Here is a 25,465-nt window from a genome sequence, read left to right on the forward strand (position 1 = left end):
GGTAGAGCAAAGACTTTTTCAGTAGTCAACGTCGCACGATAATATTAACTACATCAGTCATTGAACACACGGGTTATAAGTCAGTTTTAAAATATTCCTAATAAACGCTATGATTATAAAAAGTTTAAATCACGATTTAATATTCATCTTATGATCTTGGGAGAAATTAAACATCATAAACTCATAAAATTTATAAATAAAAAAACTTCGTGCATTTTGAACGGGTCAAAACCTAGTTCTAAATAATATAGGGCGGAGGGTCTTATAAAGAAATGATAGGGAGAAATTAGTGAACCAATAACGAAAAAAAAGGAATATGAACATTAGGCAAAGATATGTCAACATCATAATGTTGACTTATTAGTGGTTAGTTGCAACTAAAACATATTTAGTTGGCCTTTCTTGTCAAAATGTTTTTATCAGATATTTCTCACAAAAAACCTTATTTTAATGAGTTAATTGGCTAGAACAGCACAATCTTGGGCTCAAGTGCAAGGAACAACACAACCTTAAACGGGTGCAAAGCATAGCACCAACTTAAACACGTGGTGCAGAAAATAGCATAAATGGCACCGGAGCACGGAGATTCCACCGGAACTAGGGAATCTCCGTTTAAGGTTGTGTTGTTCCTTGCACTTGATCCAAAGGTTGTGCTGTTCTAGCCAACTTTCAACTTCAATCTCAAAAAAAAAATTGATTTCCTCTTTACTCTTCTTTGCTGCTGTGCTACTTCCTCATTTTGCGATTTTCTTCCCTATTCGACGCAACACAGATCTTCATATCATCAACAAATTGCATCAGCGCAAATATTGAAATCAAGTCGCTGGATTTACATCTATCATCATTAATAATTGACGTGTAATAATTGTGGAGGCTGATCTCAGTTTCTCCTAGCTCAATATTCACTATTGATTCACCAAAGACCACCCCACGTCCTGTTTGTAAAAGAGTTGGTTTGATGAGCGCCTGCTTCGAGGTCGCGCCATGGTCGCTCAAACTTTATGGAACTCTTCTGTTTTGTGGTGAATTAGTACGGAGCGCCTGCTCTTATGGACTGGGAGTAATGCGAGGTTGTGGTGGAGATGGTGTTTGGTGTGGTGGTGCTGCAGTGTTTGGGGCAGAGGATGACATTGTTGGAGTAGAGGTGGTGTTTGGTGTGGTGAAGGAAGATGATGGTGTTGAGGGAGGTGGTGGTGTTGTAGTGTTGTGGGCTAGGGAAGAGGGTGGCGGTGATGTAGTGTGGTTTAAGGTAGATTTAGTGTAGTGAAGGTTAAGCAAATGATGTGTTTATTAAAATAAGGGTTGTGTTGTTCCTTGCACTTGAGCCAAAGGTTGTGCTGTTCCTTGCCAATTAACCCTTAAAATAATGGAGATTCCCTAGCTCCGGTGGAATCTCCGTGCTCCGGTGCCATTTATGCTATTTTCTGCACCACGTGTTTAAGTTGGTGCTATGCTTTGCACCCGCTTAAGGTTGTGCTGTTCCTTGCACTTGAGCCCAAGTATGTGCTGTTCTAGCCAATTAACCCTATTTTAATTTGTTTTATACAAAATGCTCTAAAAATTATTAGAGAATAGTATAATAAAAATCATTTTAAAGATAAATGTGCAACTATACTATTAAGGAAATTTTTGTCTTAAGTAACCTCTTAGTTGTTACAATTTTTGTATAAAAACATCTTTTATATTTTTTTAAAAAAAAGAAAAACACTTTATAAAACCAACTATCAAAATACCCACCTTATTCTTGAATTTCGACTAAAAAATCAAACTTATGATCATTGACCCTCATGCTTTTTCTTTCTTTTTAATTGTACTGAAAATTATTTGTGACTTTCGCGTACAAAGAAAGTCTAAAAAATGAGGGTCAATTTGCAAGACCTACAAATCAAAACGTACATTTACATTGCTTTTTGAACCTTTATTTAGGGTCCGTTTGGTAGAGTGTAAAACGTTTTCCTTGAAAACTATTTTCCTATTTTACATTGTTTGGTTTGGTGTAAAATATTAAAATGTAAAACTTGGGATGGAAAACCATTTTCCACCCCATTGAAAACATTTTCCCCCAAAATTGGGAGGAAAACATTTTCCACCACTCCTCTTTGTACATTCCTTTTACTACCTCTTTCATTTTCCTTGTTTTCCATCATTTTTTTACATGCAACCAAACAATGGAAAACTAATTTTATAATTTTGTTTTCCATTGTAAATTGTTTTCCATGAAAATCATTTTACATTGAAAATGTTTTACATCCAACCAAACGGAGCCTTAATGGTAGAAGTTCAAGGTAGGTTAATCATTTGATAGGATTACATTATAAAACTAAGAGCCGGGCCAAACACGCTGTGTCTATAAATCAAATAGATATTGAGATTGAGAAACCTCGTCCTCAGTGGGTACACAAGCACACAATATTCCACCACAACAAACTCCATAAAAATGTCCTCGGGAGACGTGAATCCAGTGAAGATAGACAAGTATAGATCTTTTCTGCACGAGGATGCAAAGAACGATAATATAGTTTGGCGGCATGGTGCTCCACCTGAGTATGATGCCGTCAACAAACTCTTTGAAGAAGGCAGAAAAAAGGTGAGTTATTATATATTTATATGTTTCGGTTTTGATATATGCTGTCCTAAAGACTAGAGATAATAGTATATTCCTTGAAAAAGGCAGAAAAAAGATTGGTTACTATATATATGTTTCGGTTTTGATTTATGCAGTCTTAAAGACTAAACATTATTAATATATACAGTAAAGTATTTCTCAAAATTATATTGGCTTTGAAACTTATGACAAAATCTTGATTCAATCTGTATTACTAATGCTTAAGATTTTCACTTTTAGCTTTCTATATCCCGTCTTGGGTGCTGCATCTATAATCTTCCTTGTTGTTTTAGCACTTTAATCAATTAATTTAGAGTTTGGACTATCATCATACTTTAACTCTCTTTTGCTTTTCCAAACTAAGTTGTTACTGATTTTTGTTAATCATGTCTATGTCTATTTATGTGGGAGACAGGAATGGCCAAAAGGTTCATTAGAAGAGACAGTTCAAAATGCAATCAAGTCATGGGAGATGGAGCTCTCTCATAAACCTCGTTTGCAGGATTTCCGCACCATCAATCCTGATAAGTTTAAGCTCTTTGTCAATGGTACTTATGTTTCTTTGTTACAAAAATCTATACATAATGGCTTTGACTTTTTCTGGGGGATACAAGCAGTGTTATTAAAATCACGATCCGAATCGTCTTACGATCCTATATTCTATGATCTCGAAAGATCTCAAGAATCTCGATTACGTGGAATCTTAATGTTGTGGGATCTTCCCAATCTACCCAAGTACAAAAAACCAAATGATAGGATCTTAATTAATATTTATAGTTTGATCCTTACATAAAAAATGCACAAATTAATAACTTCACATATTATCTTTCTCTTATTAGATATTGGTTGCGTGTTTCCTAGAATATTAAACAACTATCACCATTTGCGAATGAAAAAGTCATTACTAATATGTGTAAATTTTTAACATGAATGTTTTACCATATTGTAGCCTCATCGTCGCACTATTTGATACAATTTTGTAGGATCTTACAATCGTATAATCTGATACTGCTGATTTGATCCTAGCAATAACCCCTATAATTCAAAGTACGATCTCAATCTTGATAATATTGAATACAACGTCTAAATTTTGAAAGAATATACAAATAAGCTTTTCATGTAGATGCTTAAGTATGAAATCAAATCTGGATATCATTGTCATTTAATCCCCTCTACAAACTAAAATGAATGATAAAATTAACATTTCATTTGACTTAATTTCGATTTTGATCTTCTTTTACCATTATTTTCTACATTATATAAATTTTTTCATTGGACACAAAAAACAAATTTGATTAATTAATTGTAATCATGCGATCCTTTGATTTAAAGGAATGGAACTATTACCCCTTTGTTTTTTCCCCTATATTATATTAACTTATTAACATTTCTTTACTTATCACTTTGACGAGTTTGATGGTCACACTTCTTTTATTAATGTTAATTTGAAAATATTATAGAAGTGATACCTTGAATTGAGGTATTCACATAATCCTAAAATATTTTATATAATAAAAACTGCTTTATATATAGAGAAAAAATGGTTATAATGGTGAAATATATAAATAGTGTACAGAATTGAGAATAGAGTATTGCAATTTGTGGCCGTGGAATGTAGGAAGTAAAACACTTTATGTGCATATAAAAAGGTATAAAAGACTTTTTTGTAGTCAGCAAATTGATATACTTATAAATATGATTAATTTTAAATTTATTGAATCTTTTTATATTATATGACTTTTTTATTCGTAAAACAAATAATCAAATATGGACAACTTATAGCCTCTTAGTAAAACTTAAAAGGGTGGCGGGTATCGGGGTATCCGCAAGATGTAGTGCGCCTTGAGTTTGTCATATCAAACATTTTGCTAAAAGGTTGTAACTTCGTTTTGGAACTACATCTGAAATTAGAGGAGTGCCATAAAAAAAACAGTAGAGTAGATAATCTGAAATATATGGTAAGGAGAAAGAAAATTTTCGATATTTTCTTACAAATATTTACAAAAACTTATTGATTTTGAAACAAATAATCTTGTAAGGCAAATTTAGGTTCTTTAGTCCAAAGGAAGATATTTTACTTTTTAATCGTTTCGGGCTCTTATAATTTTACTAGTTATAATGTTTTGGCTCTTAATGTGTTGAGTTTTATTTTTAGATTAGTTATTCATAACTAGTCCTGGTTTTCAATATGAATCTTCCAAATGTAGCGACCGAAACCAGTGTATGAAAGATCCGTGTGAAAGTGAGTCTATTCTAATTTAAATAGGAGATACAATGTGTTGGTGAGAGAGCGTGAAATTAAGTGGATCCAACAAATGGAGTAAAGTAGGATAGAAATAATATAACTACGAAACCGTTTTTTTTTCTTACCTATTTTTATTTCAATTTAGTTCAGCGCATTTTAATTTAGTTTAGTGCAGTTCAATTCTGCGTAGTTTAGTTCAATAGTTTCCTCTCACAGTTTTCATTCAGTTTAGTGCAATTCAGTTTAGTTCAGCCTAGTTTAGTCCAAATAAACAGGGCTTACATCTATCTAATGGGTAGATTACCTACTTCTAATAAATTATTAAAATAGACTTTCTCAATTTTTTTAGATGATCCATTTTGAGTTTTGACACTATTCACATGTGTAACTTTGAGTATCTTTTGTGATTTATACTTAAGAAAAAGTAGTCATGTGGGATCTTGTTAGATTCGTTTCAATGTATATTTTCATAATATCAACTTTTTGTAATTTTTACTTATTGATAATTAAAGATATAAAAGTTTAAAATAGTGCATTAGCATGTGTGTTCAAGGAAAACGGGTCAACTAAAATAATAAAGATAATGTAGTAATCGTTAATGTTGAGTTAAATTCCACTCTATGATACATTCCACTTTTTTTAGGGGACTTTATGATAAATTTTAGTAGTAGCAGGTAATTACCTAAAGGGTCAACCAAGTTTTATCCAAATAGAAAGGAATTAATGTTTACCAAATGAGAAATAGAGCAATAATATTTTAATGGAAGGGATGTAAACAGAAAGTAAGAACACAAAAGATATAAACTGTTTCTTTTTAATGGTTACATTTTGAGTTTTGACACTATTTACAAATTTATGCTTGAATATCATTTGTGATTAATAAGTAAGAAAAATTATAGTCATGTAATCTTTTTTGATTCGTCTCTATATGTACTTTTGCAATATCAAAGTTTTATAATTTCTACAAATGCGAAATTAAAAATATTAATGTTCCAACATTTAGATTAACAAACATGAAAAAGTAAAATATAACTATTAAAAAGAAAGGTAAAAGGTATTAAAGTTGAATTCAATACAGATGTAAGAGTTCAAACAGTATTGGGAGGGCAGATGAAATTCATAGCTAGTTAGATCAAAGTTCAACTTCCTACATCCTCTTGCCGCAATTTGCAAAGTTTACTTCCTGAAGCACCGGCATATTTCTGTATAAATCAGCAAATGTTCATAACTATTAACATATTTATTACTCCCTCCTAAAAATATATTTATATTTTTTGAATTTTTTCCTTGAATAATGCAAAAGCGAGTTTTAATTCCCAAAATATGTCCAAAAAAAATTACTTGCATACCGTCCACGTAGAATGGCACGCGAGAATTTTTTTTTCTACTTAAGTAAAACCGCTACTTGAAGTAGCGGTTTACTGAAATTTTTTTTTTCTACTTAGGTAAAACCTTGGTGCTGAGTGATATAAACCGCTACTTCAAGTAGCGGTTCATAAATGAAAACCGCTACTCCAAGTAGCGGTTCACTGAAATCCCCAACTCGAGAGTTTGATATGTGCTTGCAACATTTTTCCCAAGTAAACCGCTACTCAGGGTAGCGGTTTATAAACTGCTACTTGGGATAGCGGTTTACGTAGGCAAAAAAATAAAAAATTTCTCGCGTGCCGTCCTACGTGGACGGTACGCGGGGATTTTTTTTTTGGGCATATTTTGGGAATTAAAACCACTTATGCATTATTCAATGAAAAAAAAACTTATATTTTTTCTTTTTACATTTGATTATTTTTTTATTATTTAGAAAAATAATATATTCAAAAATCAACCTGTACTAAGCTAGTTAAATAGTCCGAAAGTATATGCCCAATATATTATTGGGATGAAGATTCGAACTCTGGACAATGCCCTAAAATTTAGGATGATATTCCACTGAGCTACCACCTCTCCCTATTTCTACATTGGATTATGTAAGTTTTGTATTATTAATATATTAATACAAGTATAAAAGTTCGATTTTCATAGCTGAGAAGAATCAAACAAAAATTACATGACTGTATATTTTCTATATGAGCCATGAAGGCGGTACAAAGTACAAAGAAGGGGCGGGGTGATTCGAACCTGTGACCTATCGTTCATAGTACCTTAATCTTAACCATTAGGCCAAGACATCCTTGGTAATAGATCAAAAATACTATTATTGAAAAGAATATAAAAGAATTTTTTACTTATAAATAGTGTTAAGGTTGCAAATTGAATCATCTATTTTGAAATAAAGGGAGTGCATAAATTTTTGGTTTAGAGTGTGAAGTCTGAACTACTGTTTTAATTTGCAGTCTAAATAAATGACCACGCACGTGCTCCACATACGGGGATGTTGCTATTGTCATTTGTTAGTGGTCTTGCTCCATCAATAAAACTAATTAGAATTTAGAATTGGATCATGTGAGGTGATCATGTGGGATGTCCATTTCCCTGCCAAGTGCCAACCAGTCAGAGGATCTATTGATGTCCACGTCACCAACTCTAATGCTAGATTCCTAGTTCTCAACTCATCTAAGTAATGTACCTTATTCTCTGCAAATTTTGCATCAATTATCAGAACATAAAACCATAAACTAAAAATTAACAGTAATATTGAACCGACCTTATATTGTTCATCAAATGTGTCAATATTTCATTTTGTTTTGGTACCCTTATGGTGCTTTTTCACTCCCCAAATGAGTCTTTTCCCTCAATTTTTCAGCTCCGCCTCTCCAGAACTGGCATTATTAATTGTTGCGATATACAATTCTTATAACTAGGGATAATAAACCTCTTTTTTCTATATATTTGCCAAACATCTAACATCTATGTGGCAGCATATAAGTACCACACAGGTCACGATATTGTTTGTCCAAAATAAATTACTTTTTGCAATTTTTAAACTTTTATATCTCAAAAAATATATTTTTATAAAAATCAAAAAATATACCAATATTCATATATTTTTATTCTCTACAAATAGACATCCATTTTGATATAATTTCATCATATTTTTATTTTACTCTTCTCTATCTCTTATTTAGATATGTAAAAGAAAAATACGAACACTATCTATTTATACACAAACACTATTTTTAGTTGCATAAACACTAGTTATAGTTACACGAACACTAGTTGTAGTAGCATGAACACTATATATATTAGCATCGGAATTTTCGAGATCACTTTTTGTTTAACTTGACAGTGTCCAATTTTCGAGATCACTTTTTTGTTTGTCTGACAACTTTTTTCCATAAACATTGACAATTTTACCCCTATTAGATGTTTGTAAACATCTAACAAAAAGAGGTTTATCATTTCTCTCCTATGACCACCCGGAGTTGAACAGGTTACAAAAACCCCGTGGGCTTTAGAGGAACATGGGGGACGAAAGGACAAGTGAATAATTCAAAATGTGAAAACACATACATAGAGAGAGAGGTAGGATTCACTGAAAACTAATCTTAAGATGAAAACTGACCTTTTTGCTCATTTTATAGATTTATGCTCCTATTATATATATATATATATATATATATTATATATATATATATATATATATTATATTATATATATATATATATATATATATATATAATATATATATATATATTATATATATAATATATATATATATATATATATATATATATTTATTCACCATATACCTGCCTTGATATTTTCAAAATTCACCGTATACCCCTCAATTTCTTGATAATTCGCCATTTGCCCTTACTGATTAACTATTATCAATTTTTTTTTATCATTAACCCTTAATTCTCTTACTAAATCTTATTTAATCCCTATTTCAGTCATTTACCCTAACAAATTAGCATTGAAATAACACATCAGTCCAAAAAAGAAGGAAAAAATTTATGGAAGAAATGAGCTAAAAGGGGTCATTTATGGTGTTTCAATGGTGTTCAATTAAATTTTAAGGCTAGCAACTCAATAGGGGTTAATTAGGATTTGGTAACGGAATTAGGGGTTAATGATATAAAAAAGTTGATAATCGTTAATCATTAAGGGAATATGGTGAATTATTAAGAAATTAAGGGGTATACGATGAATTTTGAAAACATCGAGGGTATATGGTGAATAAAAAAATTTGTCGGGGGTATATGGTGAAAAATATATATATACATTGGTGGAACGTTCAAAAAAATTAAACCAAAAGAGAGATATGGGGAGAGGGGTGTGGTCTGAAGACAACGCCTAGTTCATGTGCTTGTTGAACCTGCATCTGAGGAACTTTCTTGACTCAACACTAGTAGAGTCGGGTGGCTAGGGCGTGGATGTCGCTGATGAGCCAACTTACAGAATATCTGGACTATGTTGATGTATAAGGATCAGAAGTGGACAAGTAGCTCGGAATTAGTGGCAAAGGAGATGCATTGGTGTCCGGATTCTTATGCCAATGCTAGTGCAAAGTAGCAGGCATGAGTTTTGCATTGCTATAGTTGATATTGTGTAGAGTGAACTGTTGTGTTGCGTAATCAGTTGGTAGTTTAAAGTGCAGATAGTCCAAGTAATGATGCCCATCTGACTATGTTTGTTCCATGCACAATCGATCTGGATGTGAATGTCGGGAAAGGCATTTATGTTGACCGGGTGAGCCATGAGAAACCATGGTGGGGAAGGTGGGTTAACGTGATAGTTTAGAGTAAGCTGCTATTGTTTTTGGAAGATGGTCTATTGATCCATCCTGATACCAACTGCTAGACGGACAGTTTTGAGCGTGGCCAGAATATGTTGGAACACTATAGTATTCTGTATTTCCTTGTGCACCATATTCCCTATAGTGTAGCGATGAAGATAGGCAGCCTACGTGCCCTCCCGACCATAAGCATATCAATTATCCATTCCCGTACTGTGTCATGGAGATTGATGTTTGAATGAAGACCCAGTTGGCTAGTGAACCAATTGTTAGAAGCTAAGGGAAAAAGACGAAAAAGATGATGTAAATCTTCTAGTGAAGTGTGGCAGACTAGAGAACGGTCAATGGTGTCAATACCATGGTCATGAGGAAGGTTTCCCTACACAACAAGACTATGTGCCATAAATTACAGATAAACAGTTTTCATTTTTCGATGCTCAATCCCCACAAGCCATAATAGGCGAAAAAACGCTTATCCTGTAGTAACTTGTTTTTGTTGTGTACTCACTAGATGTGTATGAATGCTAGTAACGCATGTTAACTTGTGTAGTCTGTTGTAGTAACCTGTTTTGGTTGTGTACTCACCAGATGAGTATGAATGCTAGTAATCCATGTCTGCTTGCATAGTATGAGAGTATGCTCGAGCCCGAAGTTGTTGCACGTTCACAGGTTCGAAAATTTGTCGTATATGTAAGGTGTTTGATTCAACTTTACTGGTACAAGTAAGTCTCCCACTTTAAGACGGACGACAATATAAAGTAGAACATGGTCCCAAAATTTGTTGCACGTTAACAAGAACGAAAATTTGTCGTATATGTAAGGTGTTCGATTCAACTTTACTGGTACAAGTAAGTCTCCCACTTTAAGACGGACGACAACATAAAGTAGAACATGGTCCCAGAATAAGGGCGTGGTGCCATTCATCCAGCGGAGATTGAACATTGTGATCGCCTTACCATCCTCGACCTTCCAATCGTAGTGTTCTGATAGGGTTTGAGCTGCAATCCATAGACCTTTCGAACCCCAGCAGCGTCTGGATTGTATGGTGGGCCGACACGAAAGGGGGGAAAGGAGTGGAGACCAGGATTTCTGCAACACTCATGAGAGCATTAGCTGCGGATTCTGATGTATGTGCCAGGCCTTTTTCATAAGTAAGTATTGATTAAGAAACCAACATTGCAAATGTAGAGCCCTCCTATCCTTTTTAATAGTTGTAGGACCTTTTTTCTGCGCTAGGCGATGACTGGTAAATTGTTGTTGGCCTATAAGAATCGGGCTATCATGGCATCAATCTTGTCACTTATGGTATTGGGGATCTGAAAAACATAGAGAATACGAGAGATGGACACAATTAAGATCAATTTGACGAGAATAAGCTTGTGGGGCCGGGAGAGATGACGACGATTCAGGCGGAGATTTGATCAGAGATACAGTCCAATAAGAAGGTGAATATCGGGTTTTAGGCTGCTGCATGTCAATTGGAGCACCTAAGTATTTGCCGAGAGAGGGATGAGAATCCATATTGAGAATGTGTTTATACTCATTTTGCATGTGCATTGGTATATTGGGACAACACTTGATGAAAGATTTTTGCGGACTGATAACTTGACTAGAAATAACACAAAAGCAGTTAAGAAGATCCCGTAAGGACTGTCAGGCTCCGGTTAACATTTTGAAGAAAAAAAGTGCATTGTCTAAAAAAATAGATGTGAAATGCTCGGGATGTCTCGATTGACTTTTGTACCTTCTAACAATCGTATATACATTGCTATAATAGTTATACGAAAGAGAATATCCATACATAACAAATATAGATATGGCGATAACAGATCCCCTTGTCGCAACTCGCAACGTGGTAAAAGTGGCTCAGTTGAATCTCCGTTGATGAGTAATCGATATGAAACCGTTGAAATACATTGATTGATTAGGATGATTGAGTGTGCCAGAAAACCATAAGCCGCAAATGTTTTTAATATGAGGAGATATTAATGCGGTCATAGACTTTATTCATGAGGGCCACAAGGTGGTGCTAGCCACATCGTTGTTTGTTGATGATGTAAGTCACTTCATGGACGATGAGCACAATATCATCCATATGTGCCCTCTGGGGACAAAGGCATTTTGGATATTTGAGATGATGTACGAAAACAGGGGTTGCATTCTGTTGACCAAGCGTTTGGAAGCACATTTATAGTCTGTATTGCTGAGAGTAATAGGTGTTAGCTAGGCTACCTCTTCCGGAGTTGTGATGATATATATTGATGGACAATTAAGCGCTCGTACAAGAGGAGTGAATAATAAGAACTTAACATTTACGAATTATATATTTTATTAAGGACATTCAAGTTGAATTTAAAGAGTCAAATGAGTAATATATTAATTTTCTTTATTATCTTTTTATTGTGTCTTGCTGGTGACATATAACGCTTGATTGTTTGATTCTGCTTGACTGTTGGTATTATTTAATGGTAATAGTGATGATAATGAATATGATAATTAATTAGATGTTTTTGCCAATGTAAAACAAATGCAATTATCCATGGTGTATTGACAATGCATACTCTTAGTTTCTTGAACTTTTGCTAATATATGGGCTTGAAAGTTCAAATGAATATAACCATATCTCTACCATCTAATTAAAGTCGATTGAAGAAAGTATCTTTATATAGCAAATAGTTAAAATTATTAGGTAATATGGTTTATCATATCTTTAACTAAGCGAAAAACCTCTCCAATTAATTACTTGTGTAAGAAATTTGCAATTATTTTATAGTTTAGAAATGGATATATATATTTAGATTTTAGACAATAATATATGTTTTTTTAGGTAGGGAAGGTTTATCAGGAGAAGAAGCTCTTAAGGTTGGGAGTTATAATGCATTGCTAAAGACTTCCCTACCTGAGAACTTCCAATACTACAAAGCTGATGAAGAGAGTTTTGAGTCATCTCATGAAGTTTTTCGATCGGCTTTCCCTCGTGGATTTGCATGGGAAGTGATATGTGTTTATTGTGGACCACCAAATATTGCTTTCAAGTTTAGGCATTGGGGTTTCTTTGAAGGCCCTTTTAAAGGTCATACTCCTACAACTGAGATGGTTGAGTTTTATGGTCTTGGCACTCTCAAAGTATGTACTCCTATCAAATTATTTATTTATTTATTCTGTTGGTCATATGTTACATTTTTTTTTCATATCTCTATTATATAAGCCAAGAGGTGAGGTATGGTGTCCCTATCCTTAATTTATTAAAAAGTGCTTATTTTAAATATCCAATTCCTTCTTGAACTACAATTATGTACAATAAATAATAAGAAAACTTAAGATTGCCTAACTTATAATAAGTTGTAATGTATGCATAGCACCTTTCAAAAAAAGAAATGCTTAATATATATTTTCGATTGCAAATTAAAGTGATATAACCAAAGCAATTCTAAACAATTACAAAGTAAGAACTTATAAAGTTTCTTTCTACTTAAACTTTCCATTGCAATTACAATTTCAAAGAATATACATCGATAAATCTACCAAGAAAAATTAGAGGGCAGTCTCATTTTTTTTTATTTTTTGCCTTTTATAATTTTCGTATATGTCGATTTACCATTTTATTTATTTAAAGGTTCGTAGTAATCGTTTGTGTCATTTGGTATAATCCATTATCTCATCATTTTATTTTTATGTAGAAAGATGTCATGATTATTAGGTATATTGTTTAAGAATATGTTTGTAATTAAAATATATTAAAGAAATAGGCTTATATCATTCAATTTTCAATGTAATATTATGCAATAAATTACATATATTAAATAGATTAACATATAAAATCCAATAACATCAACCTATAGTACATTCTGTTACATGTTCATTTATCACATTGAAAAAAAGCTATGGATGATCAAATTGAACTACAATAAAATAATATTAGTGTCTCTAGTGCTTTTTAATATTAGTATTGATGTTAATATGCTTTCGCACGCATCACGTGCATTTGAGGCTAGTAATTAAGAATTACAAAGTAGAACTCATCATTCTTCTTTTTATTTACGATTTTTTCAACAAATACCCCCTAAATTTCACGAGATTTACCGAGTACCCTCACACTTTTGAAAATACATCTGGTACCCCTCACTTTCAACATAACACACCCAAATGTCCTTAATAACTAATAGCGTAAATCGTCGTAATAAGTCTTAACCTTAATTAAATCCTAATTAGCCCTAGTTAACCAAACTAAATCCTAACTTCTAACCCTAACCCTCCCCCAGCCTCCCCACCACCCTAGCAGCCCCTCGCCCTCCCCCACCCCAGCAGTAGCCCCCCGCCCTCCCCACCACCCCAGCAGCACCCCCACCTTCCCCACCCAGCAGCACCCTCTCCCCCACCCACTGAAACCCACCACCCCCACCCTCATGCATCCCTTTTTTCACGGCATCCCAACAGGTCCTCCACCCCTCCCCCACCTTCGCCCCCTTTGATTCAGAATAACCCACCCCTCCCTATCCCCCCCCCCGGCTGCCCTTTTTTCTTCACTTTCCTCTGTTTTTTTAGAGAGAGAAATTAACCGTGCAACCTAATTCACGAAAATTGAAGGCGGTTGGGTGTTGCGTGGGGTGGGGGAGGGGGGATGCTCCAACATCGAGGGGGGGGGGCGAGCGTAGGGGAGGGGGCTTGTTGGGATGCCATGAAAAAAAGGTTGTGTGGGGGAGGGGGTGATGTTGGAGTGGTGGGGAGGGTAGGGGTACTGCTGGGGTGGTGGGGAGGGAGGGAATGTTGCTGTGTTAGGGGAGGGCGGAGGTGTTGGGGTGGTGGAGAGGGCGGGGGAGGGGGTGATGGACTGGTTATTGGGGTTAGGGTTAGGGTTATGGGTTAGGGGTTAATTAGAGTTGAAAGTAACCAAATGACGATTAACGACTAATCGTTAACCGCCGTTAGTAGGGGTGATCACCGGTACAGGACCGGACCGGATCTGGACCTCTTGGACCGGAATTTTTTTTTTCCAAAATTTTTTATTTTATTTATGTTTAAATATATTTATAAATTATATACATTAAAAATTAATAATTTTAATAACAATAATTCTAAAAGAATAAATAGTAGGTTTTTGAGTTTTTCACTTTCTACCATTTAAATTTTTTTTAACATATAAATTTTTTTTTACTAAAATAATAGAAATTTTGGTCCAATCGGTCTGGACTGGAATTTTTCGGATTTGGATCGGAATCCTAATATTCGACGAACTGGAGACCGGTCCAATTTCCGGCCCGGACCGGTTGGTCACACCCCATAGCCTTTAGTCATTAAGGGCATTTTGGTGTATTGTGTTGAAACTGAGGGGTAACGGGTGTATTTTCAAAAGTGTGAGGATATCCGGTGAATTTCGTGAAAACTCGAAGATATTTGGTGAAAAAACCATTTTATTTATATTCATACAATTAGGCTTGTCTACAAGGATGTGCGGAGAGACTTATTCCATATGAGCTACTATTTAAGAGAGCTCTAAATATTGATTTTTATTGTTGATTATAGTCACATTATTTTTGTATTCATGTTTTAAGTACTATTTTATGTAAATATTAGTATTATATGGTAATTGTATAGATAATTAATATTTATATTTTATATATAACTATGCGCAAAATTTATAATTTTAGGGACTATGTCAATCAGGGGCCGTTCTAGGCATGTGCGGGGTGGGTGACCGCACCGGGCCTCCAAAAAAAAAGGCCTCAAATAGTATTTTTTATTATATTATTGATTTATTATACAAAATAAATTAAAATGGACTAGTGGTAATGAAAAGGCCTCATATGCATCAGGTCATAGGTTCTAATCTCATTAACCTATTTTTTAAGGGCCCAATTTATTATTTTCATTCTTTTAATTCACACGACAACCGAGGCATCTTTCCTCCTTACTTCGATATGTACGAAGCTTCTTCCACATTTTCAGTCATTCATGATGTTCATCCATTTCCCAAAATTTTCTCAAAATTACACAATTATCCAAAGCAGTTCAAAGTTTCATTAAATTCTCATCACACAATTTATTGCTAAATTACTATTTTTATTTTTACAAAATTAAATAGCCCCTTTTCAAGAGAAGTTGAAACGATGAACTTATATATTTTGGGTTAATAAAATAGTTTATATATATATTTATATAAAAAATTATGATCGAAGACCCAATTTTTAGATATTGCAAGGGGACTCGTTAAGTCTAGCTCCGCCCCTGATATCAATAATTAATACATGTTCCCAGTTCACGACCCTGCATGCAATGATAACTTTTAGTTTATGCGATAACAAACAAATAATTATCTTACATGATCCTTGACCTTCACAATGTGCAACCTTTTTAATAAACTCTACCATTTTTAGGCATATACTTCCTCCGCTTCACAAAAAACGCAATATTTGAGTTTTCACGGTCTCCAATACACAACTTTGATTATAGATATCTTTAGTTACGTATTAATAAATTATCGAAAATATTATATTTTAAAACTACTTATTTAAATGAATTTAACAGTATTTCACATGACCATGTTATTATTTATGTAATGATGGAAATCCGCAGTCAAAATTTGTACAATTTGACTTTAGCTAGAAAGACAATGTTATATTTTTTTTTTTTTTGGGAGCGGAGGAAGTATATTTCAGTGGTGACACATTTAGGAATACATTTGTAAGCCACATCAACAAGTTTTATCGACCTTAATTGAGATATTTTATTAGAATTTATTTGATTGAATTTTAATTATTTTCAGGCTATAAGTTTGCAGTTAAATATTTAACTATTCTTTTGGGTTTGGACTTTGAACTTATACCATATGCAGGTAGATGAATCTCTACGCGTGGAGGATGTGGAAATCTATTATGACCCAGGAGAATTATTTGGAGGGCTTTTGAAAGGACAAGCAGCAATTGGTCTTGATCACAGAAATGTTGATGACTCAATTTCTTATGGCTCTGGTTGTCCTTTGGGACATTAATTCTGCATTTCTGCTACTATTTTCTTCATAATAAGGCTTGCTTTGTGTCTCAAGATTAGGTTTTTTTAGTAATACTCAAAAGTATGTTATACACCTTTTGTTTTGCCTAGTGATGTTTATGTTTTGCTATTTCTTCAAAGTCTATCTGGTAACTTGTGTATTTTCATCTTTTTATTTGGAACATCAGAAAGTATTACTGTTTGTCTTACTTATGTTTCTTTTAGATATACATATTTTGATTTTCACCCAAATCAATGCAGAATTTTGGCCATTAATATTGATAATAAATAAAAATTATAAATAATGATGATTCAAATATATATTTTTATTACATTTTTGTTCATGCGTAAACCAAACACAATGGGCAAAAAAAAGAGTGTGAATTGTGGAACAACAAAGTGCATAAAACGTGACATTTTGAGGTTTTTGCTGTTAAATTTATTGTTATCTGGGTTTGAATATTAAGAGATTGGTATAAAAAAAGAGTGGTATTTGACAGGTTAATGTGAAAATAAAAGTTAAACAAGTCTAATAAACAATAAATGTTGAAGAGAGAAGAATTACTTTGAGAGAAATGAATCTAGAATGAGAAAATTACATTATGATTGTTTTTTCCGATAATTATTACATTATGATTGTTAATCGCATTTCTTACAACAAGAAAAGACTATATAGGACAATCTAATGATCTGTCCTAACCAACCATAAATGTGAATGTGATTACAGAATTGAAACCAATCATGAGTAAGCTAACATGCATTTCAGTTGAGTGGTGTTGCATCTTACCATATTGAACCCCGAAACAACGCCATGAAAAGCTTATAGGAGGTGACCACTTTTCATTTTGAGTCTTTTCATGCCATAATATAAAATTCGAAAAGTAGGAAGATCTCAAATTTAGTTGATTTCATGATTATAGAATATTATTGGAAATAATTATGAAAATTTTGTTTGTCATTCGTACTTTGTTGCCTTATGGAGCTTTCATTTCCTTTCTTCGCCTTTTTGTCTTTGCTTCATTCATAATACGCTTGAAATACTTGACAAATTCATCTAATATGGGCCATATTTCTTTATATTCATCCCCTCCAGCAACAGATCTAACACAACCTTCATTATTGACCCATGAGAATAACCTGCAAAATTTGTATTTAAAAGGAAAAACTGTTAGAAACTATTTTTTTTTTTTGTTAAGTAAGTAAAACTTATATATCACCACAAATCACATTTACAACACAAGCTATAGGATCAGAATCTTTATAAGCTATACACCCATTGCCTATCAACTTCTCCTATTCTACTAGGCAATCTAGATTTAATTCTTTGTTTTACAATACATTTGATGTCATTTACAACCATATCTATAGTATGCACATACTGGTTCCAAAGAACATTATTCCTCTCCTGCCAAATTTTGTAAACAACAGCCATAAAGCTAGCAATCACCACTTTCTTCCTGAATTTTCCACCTTTGTACCTTCTGTTCACCCATTCCAGTATTTGCTGCAAATTATTAGTAACAACATTGATGCCTAGCTAGAGCATAATCTGGTTAATGCATTGTTTGCTATAACAGCAATCAAAAAATAGATGTTTTCCATCTTCCACATCACTAGCACATAACAAACAACTGTTATTCTCACACACACCAATATGAGCTAGTCTTGCTCGAGTCTGTAACCTGTCTTTCATGGCCAACCAGCCCACAAATCTATGTTTTGGCACATTCTGGTGACTCCAGACTACTTGACACCAGTGTTCCTTAACCCCAAGGCCCACCAGCTTCTGATATATAGTAGTTATACTATATTTCTGATTCAACATCCAGGTAACACCACAAGATCTCATCAGTTTCTCCTTGATTTTACAGATTGTCTTGACCACCCAGCTGGCCCCTTGTGGAGCTACAAAGGTACTCCACTCATTTGTTCTGATGTATCTATCATGAATCCATTTAACACACAGGTTATCAGCCTTCCTTGCAATATCCCAAACCAACTTCCCAATCATAGCCAAATTTCGAGGGCCTAGAGCTCTAAAACCCAGCCCACCATGAGGTTTAGGCTTACAGACCTCTTCCCAGCTCACATACCCAGGTTTAGGAGAATTACTGCAGCCAGTCCACAAAAATGATCTACATATGGAGTTAATTTGTTTAACCACAGCTTTGGGAAGAATAAAAATTTGTGACCAATACACACTTATGCTCAATAACACAGCATTTGCCAATTGTTGTCTCCTAGCAAATGAAATGTTCCTTGTACTCCATACTCGAATTTTCATCACCATTTTATCAACTAGTTTCTCACAATTTGCTGCAGAGATTTTTTTGCTATTGATTGGTATACCTAGGTACTTAAGGCAATGACCCCTGTTGAAATCCTGAGCAGTCTTGGATTCTTCTGTTCTCAAGAGCAGATAAGCCACAACAATAAAATTCAGACTTATGAGGGTTAGCTTGCAGCCCTGATGTAGCAGCAAATAGTTTAACACCCTGAAGCAACATATACACCGACTTGAACTCCCCTTTACAGCACAACACCACTTCATCAGCAAAGCACAGATGGTTAATAGCCAAGCTAGAACATCTGGGATGGAATTGGAACTCCTGCTGCCTCCCAATACACTTCTTTATTCTAGAAAAATATTCCATCCCTAGAACAAATAAGAGAGGGGACATTGGGTCCCCCTATCTTATACCCCTCTTGGATTTAAAAAATCCAGTTGTGCTTCCATTTATCATCAATGTAAATGTAGGACTCTTCACACACACCATAATCCAATCAATGAATCTTCTGGGGAATTGAAGAGCTGCTAAGAGTTCCTCTAGAAATTCCCAGCTTATAGTACATAAGCCTTTTGAAGATCTATCTTCATAAGGCAACATTTCTATTTTTGTCTCTCCTTGTACATTTTCACTATGTCCTGGCATAATAAAATGTTGTGCAATATACTCCTATTAGAGACAAAAGCACCTTGTGTTTGAGACACCAACCCAGGAAGTACAATCCTCAATTTATCACATATAATCTTGGTGATACATTTATATATGACGGAGCAGCAAGAAATGGGCCTCAAGTTGCTAACATGAGAAGCATTTTTAACTTTAGGAATTAATGTTATGGATGTAACATTAACTTCCTTCAGCAACTTTCCTGTGTGGAAAAAATCCAATACAGCAGCAGTAATATCCTGACCCACAACTTCCCAACTATGTTTAAAGAAGAAACTACTATAACCATCATTACCAGGGGCCTTCTCATTAGGGATTTCCATCAAAACTCTCTTGACATCTTCAGCTGTGAGCCTGTGACTGGCCTACAAAGGGTCCTTTTCTGCTCCTCATTTAGCACCATGCCCTCATTAATTATCTCCTATTTGATCCCACATCTATCTTCCATATGAGTTCCTAGTAAATCTGTACAAAACTGAACAAAAGCATCCTTAATCTGCTCTTCTTCATGAACCCATTCTCCTGTATTCTTTTGAATGGCATAAATTTTGTTACATGTTCTTCTTGCTCTAATAGATTGATGAAAGACTTTAGTGTTCTCATCACCCTTGTCTATCCATCTCTCCTTAACTTTCTGTCTCAAAAAACACAAGTAGATCTCCTGTGCCTTTTTATACTCTGCAACAGCCTGCCTCTCAGCAGCTATATGAGTGCTATCTCTAATACACTCATGAGCTTTGTCTTGCATTGTCAACATATGAGTGTAAGCTTTGTGAGCCTGTACCTGAACATCAGAATATCCCTCTTGATTGAACTTCTTCAACCTTGTTTTCAACATTTTAAGTTTCTGAATAACTTGAAACATTTCGCAGCCACTAACATTCCTTTGCCAAACATCCTTCACCATCTCCATATACCCAGGTCCTTCAACCCACATATTGAAGAATCTGAAAGGCTTCCTACCCTTCATCTCCTTATGCATACACACCAAACCAGGACAGTGATCATATTCACCTTCAGGTAAATAAGTCACCATAACATTCTCATATTGATCCACCCACTCAATATTAGACATAACTCTATCAATTTTGGAATAAATCCTCTGGCAACCCTCCTGCTTATTATTCCAAGTGAAGAATCTGCCTGCTTATTTAATATCACTTAGTCCACACTTCAAAGTGCAAGTTCTAAACTCTTGGACTTCACTCATCCTAACAAGAGATCCAACTCGCTCATCAAGGTTCAAGACAACATTAAAGTCTCCCATCACCACCCAAGGTTGAGAAGTTTTAACTGCCTCTAAATCCCTCCATAATACCTGTCTTTCACTTTTATCATTGTATCCATATACAAAACTACAATAGAAGACCACTCCCTTCCCAACTGGTTCCACCTTGCAATGTATAAGTTGAGCTGTCATCAAAACTATATCCACATTGCATTCACTAGGAAGCCAACCAATCACAATTCTGCCTCTATCCACTATACTACTATTAGTACTAAAACACCACCCAGGACAAAGGTTTTGATAAAGTATCCCCATTTTAGGAATCCTAACCTTTGTCTCTAAGAGCCCAAATAGAGCAACATGATTCTTCTGAATAAATCTCTGCATTTCATGTTGTTTACTGCCTCTATTTAGGCCCCTAGTATTCCACACTAGAATATTATCCATGACCTTCAGGGGACTTTAACCCCTGCACCTCCTTACTTTGTTGCTGCCCCAATTCATAAAACCACTCTTCTGTTGTGGCCTTATTTAAGACATCATACCTGTTCATTACTGGAGTATCTGAAACCTCAACATGTTGTTGTTTGGATCCCCTGCTCACTATCCCTCCAGCCTTGGGACTAGTTACCAGAGATGGCTTGTGTGCTACTTCTTTAGTTTCCCTTATCAGAAACCTCAACATGTTGCTCTTTTCCCTTAGCACCACCCTCATTATTCCCATGTTTCTTCACCACCCATTGCTGCTTGCCTTTTTTATTCTTGACACAGGCCTCCACACCATGCCCATAGCCCTTACAATTCAAACACCTTATAGGTTTCCATTGATAATACACCATCTGTGTTATAACACATCCATGTTCATTCTTGAATTGAATGCATTCAGGAAACGCTTAATCTATCATAACTTCCACTAATACCCTTGCAAACCTCAAATCTTCCTTCTCCTTAGTCATCTGATCCATTCTCATATATCTACCAATCACACCCACTATCTTACTTAGGCTCTTCTCACCCCAGTACTTCATGTCAAGACCCCCCAATTCAATCCATATTGGCACCTTATCCACAGTCTTCCTACTCCAATCACCTTCAGGTTTCCAATATTGAACAATTAAAGGTTTGCCATCAAAAAACTTACACTCATCCGCCATTATTTTCTCCTGATCTTCTTGATTAAGCATGCGAATCAAATATATCCCATTCCCCATACTAGCAATTCTATCAATATTCAATCTCCCCCAAATGCGTCGCAGAAAACCTTCCATAACATTTTTGGGTGGATTGGCTCCCAAAACATAACACACAATAGAGAATTGCCAAAATTAAATTTCATCATGTATATCATCTAATTCAATCACAGGTATGTTTTCAAGATTTTCTTTATCAGTTCTTGTTTCAAGATTTCCCGCCATTTCACCATTATTAATCCCTCCATTTCCTCCAGTTACTCCAGTATCACCATTCTTTCCATTCGATTTTACATCACTATTAAGAACATTCAACCATTCCGAGAATAATTGTTTTTCTGCCGATTGTTTTTTAAGAGCATTCAAAGATGATTTAGGAGTTAAAATCTCACCTTCTTCCTCGGAAGATTCCACCGTACGAACCTCCAGCATTGGAACTCCAGTAAGTTCATCCATCGATCTTGTTTTCCGTGCATCCATCGTTGAAGGACCACTCCTCTTTCCTTTTCCATTGTTCGTAACCTTTGAATTTTTCGACCCTCGAGGTCTGCCCATGGCTACCAGCTTGGCGCTAGAATACGCGGGAGAGAGAAAAGTTCATCCTCTAAAAATATTTAAAAGTTGTTTTAGAAACTATCTTTTAAAGATACTTTTTTTTAAAAAAAAAAAACTATCTTATATCACGTTTATTTTACAAAATTACCTTATAAGTGGAAATTTTTTAAAAAGCACTACCAAATGTAGAATTTACTAACAATGGTTAACTATTTCCTCCACTTATCCCTCTAATTTAAGATTACAAAAATACCCCATTAAATGACTCTAACCACCATCTTTGTTTATTCTCACCGTAGCAATTTTTCATCCCTTCAACCATTGAACTGCAGAGTAGTGACATTACCATTATACCATATCCCGTTGCCTTCTAGACTCTATCGATGAAATTTTTTTCACTTCCTCACTGTCAAATTCTCACTGCAACAGCATATCTCTCGTCATCATCCTTTTGTCTTCTGATTACATTAGTAGTTCATATAGACCTATAACCCCTAAACAAAAATATAAAGAAGTTATTATGGTTTAATTTTTTGCCTTTCTATTCATCTCAAACATGTATATATAGTGTAGCAAAGTAGGAAACTATATCAACAAAGAACCCTATACATAAGGAAACATATCCTATACAATATTTCCTAACACCCCCCTTCAAGTTGGACATGGGAGAGATCGAAAATCCCCAACTTGGACAATAACAAATCAAACTGAGAGCGCCCAAGAGCCTTGGTGAAAATATCAACAAGTTGTGTCCTGGTAGAGACATAAGAGGGATGAATGAGACCATCGCGAATAGCGTCACAAACAAAGTGACAATCAACCTCAATGTGCTTCGTACATTCATGGAAAACCGAATTTTTGGCAATATGAAGAGCAGACTAGCTATCACAAAAGAGAGGAATAGCCTTAGGATGATGGACACCTAAGCTTAACAACAAAGCCTTCACCATTTTAACTCACAAGTAATAGAGGCCTTGGATCGATATTCCGCCTCAGCAGAAGATCGAGAAACGGTATGCTGCTTTTTGGTCTTCCAAGAGATGGGGGATTGACCCAGAAAAATGAGTCAGCCGGATAAGGAATGCCGAGTAATAGGGCATGTTGCCCAATTAGAATCACACCAGCCCTCAAGGGAAAGGTCACTGTCGGAACTAAAGAATACCCTTCTCAAGAGTACCTTTCAAATATCGAAAAACACGCAAGGCAGCCTCTCAGTGCTCTTGCTGAGGTTCCTGCATGAATTGAGAAAGCACATGTACCGAATAGGCCAAATCAGGACGAGTAACAGCCAAATAAATCAAACGACCCACAAGACGACGATAAGCAGCAGCATCAGATAATAAAGGACCAGAAGCTAGAGCAAGACGATGATTCTGCTCTATAGGAAAGCCAGAAGGCTTAGAACCCAACAAACAACCCTCGAAAATAATATCAAGAGTGTATTTTCTTTGATAGAGAAAAATACCAGAGGAACTCACAGCCACCTCAATGCCAAGAAAGTACTTCAAGACCCCCAAATCTTTCATTTTAAAACAATCACTCAAATAAGCCTTGAATGTAGAAAGCGCAACGGATCATTACCTGAAATAATAAGATCATCAACATACACCAAGACATTAATTTGAACAGAGTGATGAGTTATAAGTGAAGAGAGAGTAGTCCAAGTAAGATTGAAGAAAACCATAATCCTTCAAGGCAGTAACCAATTTGGCAAACCAACATTGAGGAGCTTGCTTCAAACCATATAAAGATTTGCGGAGACGACAGACAAGATTAGGGTTAGAGCATGCAAAACCCGGAGGGAGTTTCATATAAACTTCTTCACCTATATCACCATGAAGAAAGGCATTATAAACATCCATCTAATGAAGCTCCCAATTTTTAGAAGTAGTTATAGCAAGAAAAGTGCACATGGTGGTCATTTTAGCAACAGGAGCGAATGTTTCCGTGTAATCAATACCAGCTTCCTGATGATTGCCTAAAACAACCAAGCGAGACTTAAGCGGCTCAACATCACCATTTGTCAAATACTTGGTGCGATACACCCATAGACTACCTAGAGCCCGTTTCCCGGGAGGCAATGCTTCCAAAGACCAAGTACCATTATCCTCCAACGCCTGAATTTCAGCCTCCATAGACTGTTTTCACTCCGCATAGCTTCCTTAAAGGACAGAAGCTCAGTAGTAGAAACAAGAGCTGCAACAAACTTCAAATAATATGCAGAAAAATTTGAACAATTTATATAGTGAGCTAGAGGGTAAGGAGTACCTGAGGAAGAAAACGGAGCAGGAGTAGAGGAAGATGGACAATCCTAAACAACATCATTGACATAATCCTTTAAAATGACAAAGGGAATCTTGGTCCGCAGACCACGTCCCAAAACAGTAGAATCATGGGAAGGGTCAAACACATCAGAAGAAGAAAGAGGAGAGGAAGAGAGGAGGCCCAAAGAAGATGGGCTGGAGGCAAGAGTAGTGGAGCGCGCGCCAGGAGAGGGACTGGGCAGGTCCACTAGGCCAAGCTGGGAGACACAGGGCCTAAGAATTGGGGAAATAGGAGAGTGAGTAATGGGTTAGGAGAGTGGGGAGTCCGGGGGGGAGAAGAGGAGAGCAGATTGGGCTGGGGGAGTTCATGATCTGTGGGCTAGGAGGAAGAGATTGAAGTAGGATGAGATGTAGAAGTTGGTTGGGGCTGAGAGGTCAAGTCAGGAACTGTTTGAGTGGGTAAAAAAGAGGCAGGCTAAGAGAGGGAATTAGGCGGATTGGGCAATTTTGTGGAGGGCGAATTTGTGGGAGCAGGAGATAGCATATAATCATCATCAAAATCCAGATGAATGGGAACGCCACAAGGGACCAAACTAGAAGGATCAATATTGACATCATCAGGAGATAAGAAAGGGTACATATCCTCAAAAAATTTGACATCCCGGGAAATAAAAAATTCCTTGGTGTCAAGATCAAACAACCGCCAACCTTTCTTACCAAAAGGGTAACCAACAAATACACACTTCCGACTTCTACTAG

General features: G+C 35.4%; 1 protein-coding gene across 1 annotated transcript; it reads left to right on the plus strand.

The window, feature by feature from the left end:
- Positions 1-2,303: 2,303 nt before the first annotated feature.
- LOC104891353 (pathogen-related protein) lies at positions 2,304-16,724 on the plus strand. The gene is made up of 4 exons (XM_010677037.4): positions 2,304-2,587; positions 3,021-3,153; positions 12,356-12,654; positions 16,361-16,724. The coding sequence occupies exons 1-4, from the start codon at positions 2,438-2,440 to the stop codon at positions 16,514-16,516; spliced, it is 738 nt and encodes a 245-aa protein (XP_010675339.2). The 5' UTR covers positions 2,304-2,437; the 3' UTR covers positions 16,517-16,724.
- Positions 16,725-25,465: the final 8,741 nt, after the last annotated feature.

The sequence above is a fragment of the Beta vulgaris genome, chromosome 4, assembly GCF_026745355.1.
Source record: "Beta vulgaris subsp. vulgaris cultivar EL10 chromosome 4, EL10.2, whole genome shotgun sequence".
Taxonomy (NCBI): domain Eukaryota; kingdom Viridiplantae; phylum Streptophyta; class Magnoliopsida; order Caryophyllales; family Amaranthaceae; genus Beta; species Beta vulgaris.

What these genes read in the sequence shown, in the direction of transcription:
- LOC104891353 (XM_010677037.4), top strand. Translation starts at nt 2,438, where the DNA reads ATGTCCTCGGGAGACGTGAATCCAGTGAAGATAGACAAGTATAGATCT. An exon ending in TTGAAGAAGGCAGAAAAAAG is followed by an intron (nt 2,588 to 3,020) that starts GTGAGTTATTAT and finishes TGTGGGAGACAG; the next exon opens with GAATGGCCAAAAGGTTCATT. An exon ending in ATGGTCTTGGCACTCTCAAA is followed by an intron (nt 12,655 to 16,360) that starts GTATGTACTCCT and finishes TACCATATGCAG; the next exon opens with GTAGATGAATCTCTACGCGT.